Genomic DNA, 8,558 nt, shown 5'->3' with positions numbered 1-8,558 from the left:
TGATCGCTGTTTCATTTCCCAGGTACCTTGATACGTTTTCTTAGAGAGTTAAAAAATGCATGGGACGGTGTATCGAAAAGTAACGCTATCGAACATCTACGTTACTGGTGCACCAGATTTGAAGGCGCAAGACGCAACTTAAAAATACCTGATCTGCAATAGAACGCAATGTGAAATATATTTGCATTATTTTTGTCCTAATTCTCTCGCTAACTGGTAGCTAACTAATCGTTTACCAATTAACACTAATTAAATTAGCTGTAGAAAATTAAGCTGGTAAATGCTGTTCAAATATTGGTATGCCAACGAGCACGTGCAATTGTAATCGTTGATACTCTGTCAGTGGATGCAACGATAAACGACAGGTAAAAGGAAGTTACAATAGTCCTGTCACGGCGATTAACGAAACATCTTAAATATATGCTTCGCGTAACACGCATAATATATTCGCAAAAGGTGTCTACGCGTGTCTGAACATTTTCACGAGCCTGTGTCATATGTAATAAATAAAAAGAATACACGGTATAAGAATAAGAATGAAGCTTGCGTTTGTAATTCATTTTTACGTTCTTGATTAATATTTGTTCCTACTTCTCTTCTTGTCCTTCTGACGTAGGGATATCTGGCATTTTGTTTTAATATCGACGTGCGATAAAATTATGATAAACAGGAACAGGGAACAGAAGGAAATGATTAGCCGTAAATGGTAAGCGCGAATGGTCACGATACAAGGCTAATGAAAAAGTGCATAAATATACTTGTTTATCAGCCAGTAAGGACGAAAGTAAACGGACTGCGGATTGGTACGCATTTATGTGCATTTATATGCAGAAATATTAAAAATATTGAAAGCAGAGCATTCGTTATATAATCTTCGACGTGACAAACAAATTTCTATTTAAATTCTATTTCTTTAGCGCGTCCATAGAAATGTAAATTTGCGTGAAAATCCGCATCGAGAAAATAGAAGCGACTGGAAACTTTTGAGCGGTAGTGTACAGTGTACATGCATAAAATGCCTCGAAGAATACAATCGTTTCTTGACACTAGATCTACTGACCTGCGATGTTTGCCTAAATATGTCATACGCAGATGATCAGAATTAAAGTGGCAGGATGGAAACAAATAGATATACAGTGAATCATAAAGTTGTTCACGTACAAAGAACGAATCTAGGGCAGTGCAGAAATGACAATTATGCGACTGTCCCAAAATAGTAAGGATCCTCCACTAATGGTAATTTCTTTGCCTCTATTATCATCAGGTATGAATTAATATCAATTTATATATAGACGTAAGACATTTAGCTGCATGTTAAAGGCTATGTAATTATTCTAGCGTTAAAATGGTATTGGGATATAAGCATCGTTGGACACCTGCATCGTTAAATTGCGGATTTTGATGCGTTTATAGGGAATTTGAAAGTGTAAAATCGCGCGTCACGATATTTTAATAGTAGGTTAAACCATCCTTACGAAATCGAGAATAGGGCGCGCCAAATTGACTTAGCAATTATGTACATTGCATAAGCATAATTACGAGATAGAATATAATTACAAAAATTGATAAATCTGTCTGCAGTAGTCGTAGTGTAAAAATAACTATCAAGCGTGTGACGCAGGAATGTCCTCCAACTATCGAAGATCAGAAGAGTAGAAAGAGCAAAAGAGTACAGGCAAATAATGATCTTTTTACAACAAATAGGAATATTAAACGACAGTTGTCCGGTTCCGAGTGTGGTGAGAATAACTTGCTCTTTTCGCGACGGCTTCTAGATTAGTTTGGATTGGTGGTTCAGCGAAACGTAGCTTCTTATTAATAGATATAAATTGTTCCGCAATTTCACGTATTACACCTGTTTATGTAAACGATATCCAACTAGTTTAAGTAAGAGAATCCCTTAGAATTGATTTCTTCGAGAAAAGAGACTTTCGGATAGCGCGCATTTACAAACAGCAGGAGGAACTCGTATCGAATCCTCAGACCATCGACGTTCCATTCCAGAAGCTCGTTGTTCGTTCCAGCAAAAACGAGAGTCGAACGAACGAGTCGGTGATATTCCTGAGAATCTTACGTCGACGAACGTTGTGTCGTTTTAGATATCCGGACACGGTCACGACGTATCATCGGATCGGACATGGAAGAACGACTTTCCCGATTTTTGTCCAACGGATCTTCTCGGGCCAAGTGGACGCGATCTTTGACCAGTTTCTCGCCTCCTCCCTTGTTCGCGTGGCCGCGTTCATACCGTGATCGCCATCCCTGTGGCCGGTTCCTCGTCCAACGAAAACCGAGTAGGTGAAGTAGGAGGAAATAGAGTAGAGTAGGAGGATTCCACCTCCACGGCGACCGGCAAATCCTGCGGGACGGCTCGACGGACACCTGTAACCACGCAGACTCCCTGCAGCACGGGACGGCGCGAAGGAACTCACCCGATAGGGGACCGTATCGGTCGCAGATCATTCAGGATACCGCGCGTTGACGTCTGCTCCGCTGCCTCCATTGATCATCCTCCGATCAATCGTCGAGTGACAGTGGACGTGCCGGTTGTTGTTTTGCTACACTCGGCCTCCTTCGCTTCCCGCTTAGCTTCGCCAAGTGTGCTCACGGTACGTTGTTCGCCGGTGGGAAAGCTCGCTTCGAGAAGGAAAAAAATAAAAGAAAAAAAAAAGAAAAACAGAGAAAAAGGCTCGACGATAATTGCACCGCACGCGGTGATCAGCCGTGATAAATCAGGGCCTCGCGTGTGTGATTTCTAAGCGACTGCTTTATCGTCCCATCGACAACTGCAATTAAGTACAGTGTTTCCCGACTTGGAATTTATATCTTCCTTCGGACGCGCTGCCCTTTTCCCCCCGGTATCTCTGGCTGTATCTTCGAACCAGTTCTCATTGTTCTTTCTCTTTAACATTTTTTTCAATTTAGAGTAGCGTTTAACAGAGTTACATCGAGAGCGGAATAATCGGAAGCGAAGTTCGGTTACGCCGATTGCATTGATCCGAGATCTTGGAGTATTTTTTCATTGGCTTCGTCGAAGATGGATACGCCAAAGATACCGCGGTTCTACGTTACGATATCCACCGATCATCGAGAGAAACACAGTGGTCCCTGAAAGAGCGCGCGTGCCAGGACAGTCGTCGAACATTGGACAATTGATAGAGCAGTTCTAATGCGCGAAGCAGCGGAACGAATGCCAGTCTTTTAGAATGTAAAGTGCATGAAGATGACGGCAACGAAGAGAAGCGGTGCTAAAGCTTGGCTGCTCTTGTTCCTGTTGCTGATTCACGACGGCAGGTGCATCAAGTGGTTGTAAGTAACAATACAATTTCTTAATCGCTTCTTACGTCTAGATTTTATCTTAAGCACGCGCAAAATTCTCTGGCGGAACGACATACGTCCGTTCGACGTTCAAACTTTATCCAACGCGGATGTGAAGAAAATATTACAGCTTTTCTCTAGAATAATTTAGACGAAAGAAGGAACTTTAATGTAAGAGACTATCGTCTAGGCTATAATCGAGAAACTTTTGCTATATCTAGAAGTCTCCAAATAGATTTCTCGCTTTGTATTCCAGAAACGATATTTAAAAAGGATGCGTGATATTGGTTAAACTTCTTTAAGATATCGCTCCTAGAATATAAAATGAAAAATCTGTTTGACCATTGAACTTTTGCGCGCAATAATTTACGTCGGAAGATCTAAATAATAGTCGAAGAAATCTAAAACATCTCCTAATCAAAGAATCTATCTATCTAAACTATAGCTGGTACAGTAGCGTAAAAAATTACGTGACATTAATTACAACGATTATAAATCCAGTATATTTAATAACGTAAAAAAGCTACGATCTGAACCGCGTTTCATCCAAAAGCTACGATTTGGTAATTAAACTTCATCGACGAAACGAAAGCTTCCAATTTTTATGGGAAGCTTATTATAGTCGTTAATCAGTTACGAGATAAGTTATGCTTGCGAGTATACTGTATACCGGATACCTGTGTGAAGTAATTTAAACGGAGGTCTAAAAGCTTGGTTCTGTCGAAGCTGCCATGAATCGTTCGGTAACAAGCAGCCCCGATGTTCTCACGTTTGTTCACGGGGCCTCCGGAGGAATCGAAAGATTAATGTAGGTCCGTTAATGAGAAACAAATAGGTTACCAGCCGAGATGTACGTACGCGCGGAGAAGAATGGGAGCGGAGCAAGGAGGATCATTTTACTCTATTATAAAGATTTTCTTCTTGCTTGTTTTCTTTGCCGCGCCATGGGGCCCCGAGGAACAATAAGTCTCAACGAGGATTTATTACGCGTTCGAGCTTCTCTTACGTGTGATGCATCGAATTTAGGTTTATCAGGGCGTCCCTTGTACTCCGGCCGACTCGTAAATCCCTATGAAAATATTTTATAGCAATGTTTACGCGTTTGCGAAACACGTTGCGATATGTAATGACGCTTAGGTTTCGTGAAATCTGCGTCAGTTTCGATTTGTCTCCTCGTTACCAATTCGTCTCTGTTGGCGGTGGGACGCCAACGTTGAAACGCTTCTTTCGAAATGTTCGATCGTTACGTTCAATAGCAACTGCGGTTTTGCTATCCGTAATAGCAGGTACTTCGTGTATGAAAAAGTATACGATCGAAGAGACTAGAGAGAAACTGGCAGGAATACGATTAACCGAGAGATTTTCTGATTTGGTAGCTTCAGAAATACGATGGTTTCTTGTTTGAAAATGAGACGAAAGAAGGGCTGTGACACGCCATCGATAACAACGTTCTAAGAAATATTACTGAAAATAATACGTAGCAGGCAACGAGAATAATATATGACTGACAAATGGCCGTTCAAACGAAGGTAAGTCATTCTATCACTTGTCTCATATAGGGAGGCTAAAGAAAATAGATAAGAAGCTTAGGGGAATGGAGATAGCCAGCTCGTTACTTGAAAGAAATGAACAGGATCTGTTCTTCAAACTTATTGCTATTCGCGGCGAAAATTGGATCTTGTATGGTAACGAGATACTTGGAACAATGGCATGATAAAGATGAACATGTAAAGCATACGCAACATGTAGTACGTACAATGTACATCCAAACGAGATAATGACGACTTTGATTTGCTGGACATCTGCTGGATCAATCCATTATTGTTTTCTGTATCTCGCTACTACGATTACAGCAGCAATATATTGTAAACGAATACAACGCAACGAGATATACGTGGAATTAATAAGAAGACGATTCGCGATGGAAATCAATTTTGCAACGCGATAACGTAAAATATTTCATATAGAAAATCACGTAAAAGTATTAACATCCTGTGTATTTTGTTAATATGAATATCATCGAATGACCGATTCGCGAGAGTGCGAATATTTATTATACCTTCTTTAACAAAGTGAATTTAGGCTTGCCGGTGAACCTTTTCTTTCTCAATCGTGAACTCTTGAGAAACACCGTGATACGAACATAATGGAGTTTCGTGCAACGATCGACTAATACTCGAAACAATTATAAATTCATCTTGGCAATCGTACAAATCACCTTCGTCTTAATGATAGGTTTGCCTCTGCGCGCAATTTACATTCGTTTCTCCTCCAACTACAGAAATTCGACTACGCTAAATCGATAGCAAGAAAGAAGGATTAGAATTCATTAAACGTAATCAACGAGCGTAATGAAATTTCGTGCAACAGCCGACTAATACTCGAAACAGTTAAATTCATCTTGACGATCGTACAAATCGCTTTCGTCTTAATGATACGTTTGCCTTTGAGCGCAATTTACATTCGTTTCTCTGGCAGCTATAGAAATTCGGCTACGCTAGATCGATAGCAAGAAAGAAGGATCAAAATTCATTAAACATAATCAACAATCATCTAATTTCCTCCGTTTCCCTTGCCTCGGCCAAATATTCCGTGCGATTAATCTTCTGTGAAGGAGCTTCACGGAACCTTCTACGTTCGTCGATTCCTGCCTTAATTCCCATTCTTCGTACCAATTAATCCTAATGCTTCCCCTCCGATCGTTCTCTTCATTCCAGAGGCCAATTTCTTATGAATCATGGCCGGTTCTTCCGCGGGCGAACGAACGAATCGTTATGATGGCATTTCCTATAAGATTCCATTCTCTTTCTATCCTAATATGTCAGATACAGTGTGTTATATACACGCATTTATAATTTGACGTATTTATAGTACTGTGGAACCTCCAGTATCCGAATTAATGAGACACGCCTAACTGTTGGTACGAGGGAATCTTCGAATAATAGAACCCACGTCTCTGTTTATGATTATTATTCATAAGACCAACGATAAAAGAACAATTAAGGAGATATCTCAAGATATATGATACGTACGAATATATAAAATATGAAATATATATGAATATATAAAAATGTACGAAGACCACGGAACAAAGACGGGATATGTCGTATTTCATGTTTTTCGTACAAGAAGTTGAGCAGTTTTAAAATCCAACATCTTATCGAGCAATCGCGTATCAAATACCGAAACTGCCTTTTCCATCGTAGTCATGCCAGTAGTGTCTCGTTACGAAGCAATTGAAATTTCAGAAGGATTTATATAACACTCATAATATATTCGTAAAAATCTGTGGCAAGTGTTTGAGTATTTTCATGAGTAACTGTATATCCAGACAGATACAATTGATGCTTATAGAAAATCCCATCTGGTCGTGTAACCGTTGCGTTTAGCTGGAAGCAGTGAACGTACGAAGACAGCGATAGTGGTAATATCGGCCAGCGATCGAAGTTTACAATTTTTCACAACAGCGTCATGTAGAATTGATCAGAAGCAATTAATCTAGTCATAGGTAGATCTATTAATCTAGCCATAACTAAAAGATCATCTGTATACGTCGCACAATGACGAGTCATAAAATTGCAGCTTCTGGAATAAAAATAGAAACGGATTATAATATTTTTATTCCTTTTTACAAGCAGATAATCTTCCTCAAATATAATCTGTCGCAAAAATATCCGGATGCTACAATGTTTCTAATAATTGGTTTATATCGTGAGTTGATATGAATATTTCATTCGCTTATCGATCTCTTAGAGTTAATAAAACGTTGAACGGCGAATAAGAAATGTGTAGCTTTGGCGTTACAAAAATATTCAAACGCCTTACAAAAATTATATCTGCCGGTCTCCTCGTGATGCCCCTTCGCACGAAGGTAAAATGGTAAAGTATAAGGTAAGACGCCACGTTATTGGTTTGCGTTGGCGCAAAACACAAAACACGCGCGACCGTCGAACAGAATACAACATGACGATGAATGGAAATAAAAATAGAAATTCTTCATATGCTCCCTTCATGTGTGAAGTCATTCGTTTTCTATGGTATATACGAGTATGATGTGCCCATAGCGGAGCCTCTCTACCGTTAAGGATTAAAGCTAGATTCACACCAGCGATCACGGTACGGTAAGATTACGCCAAGTCAAGCACCGGTCAAAATCACTTGCACGCAATCCAACGAGAGCATCCGCAGCAGGCGGTTCGATCGAGTCGAATGAAAATCTGTTGACCACGGCGCCGGATCAAGATCACCGTCGACAGTCGGAAAGGAGCACGGAGAACGAGCGTCTAATCGAATTTGTAGGAAATTGCAGCGAACTACATGATCTCAGTGGCAAAAAATATTACGACACATCTGACAAGATGAAACGGTGGATAGAAATAGAGAAGAATGACCTGAAAACTTCTACAGCCACGCAGCTATCGCAATTACTTCCATTTATCATTTCCACTCATCGCATTACTACCGCAAACGTATCTCATTCGCCATCTTATGCATCCTCGTAAAAGATTAACGCGAGTTTCGTTTGTTCCTCGTGCGAGCGAACGAATAAAGACGAGAGCGACTGGTGACGAGATTTGATTGCTTCTGATCGTTCAGTGTGAATGCCTCGGTCAAATCCTACATTTTGATTGATCGTGACCTGTGACCGCACCTTTGGCCGCTAGTGTGAATCAGACTTAATGGTTGCGAATATAACGTCACGGAAAATTGTAAACGTTAAGTGACCGATTTTACGATCTGGCTGGGTCGCTTTTATCAAATGTACGTATAGATGGCGCACCTGACGCTTACATGTGAAATCCTAGTGTTACTAGCCGTTGCTCGCGAACCATGAAGATATCCTATTATCGTTCACGCGGCAACAGACGTGATCGTAGGATCGCTCGAACCTCCTTTATTTCACGTAGCTGCACGCCGTGACGTTAATTGTCCTGTGATTCGGGGCGAATTTCATCGGGCGCGTCCATGGGGGACGCTGAGAGGGGTTGGAAAAGCGGAAACAGAAAGAGAGAACGCCGCTCGCCGTCGGATGATGAATGGAGGAGTGATGGTGGTTTCGCGTGCAAAACCAAAATACGAGTGGAATGGGGAAGAAAAGTACGAGAGGAAGACAGCGCGGCTCGAACAGGGTGGAAGATTAGGGGTTGCCTGCGATTCGTGATTTATAAACGTCCTTTCCAAGAAGCCTCTTTCTCCTCGAGGCCTCCCCTGCGTCATTCCGCCAGCCCTCCGCCCATCAT

General features: G+C 41.0%; 1 protein-coding gene across 3 annotated transcripts in view; it reads left to right on the top strand.

Moving 5' to 3' along the window:
- Positions 1 to 2,288: 2,288 nt before the first annotated feature.
- The window catches only part of LOC100746902 (protein Wnt-11b-1-like), a 30,257-nt gene continuing 23,987 nt past the window's right edge, over positions 2,289 to 8,558 (top strand). The window contains exons 1-2 of one of the 3 annotated variants that reach the window (XM_024371010.2): positions 2,289 to 2,609; positions 2,926 to 3,309. In XM_024371010.2, the coding sequence (XP_024226778.1) occupies positions 3,218 to 3,309 (92 nt within the window). In that variant the 5' untranslated portion in view covers positions 2,289 to 2,609; positions 2,926 to 3,217. Of the gene's footprint in view, positions 3,310 to 8,558 lie in introns of all 3 variants that reach the window. The other 2 variants (XM_033323581.1, XM_024371012.2) reach the window with 2 other exon arrangements.

This window comes from Bombus impatiens, unplaced genomic scaffold, assembly GCF_000188095.3.
Source record: "Bombus impatiens unplaced genomic scaffold, BIMP_2.2 scf_1079, whole genome shotgun sequence".
NCBI lineage: Eukaryota > Metazoa > Arthropoda > Insecta > Hymenoptera > Apidae > Bombus > Bombus impatiens.
This window is presented reverse-complemented; position numbering and strand designations above follow the sequence as displayed.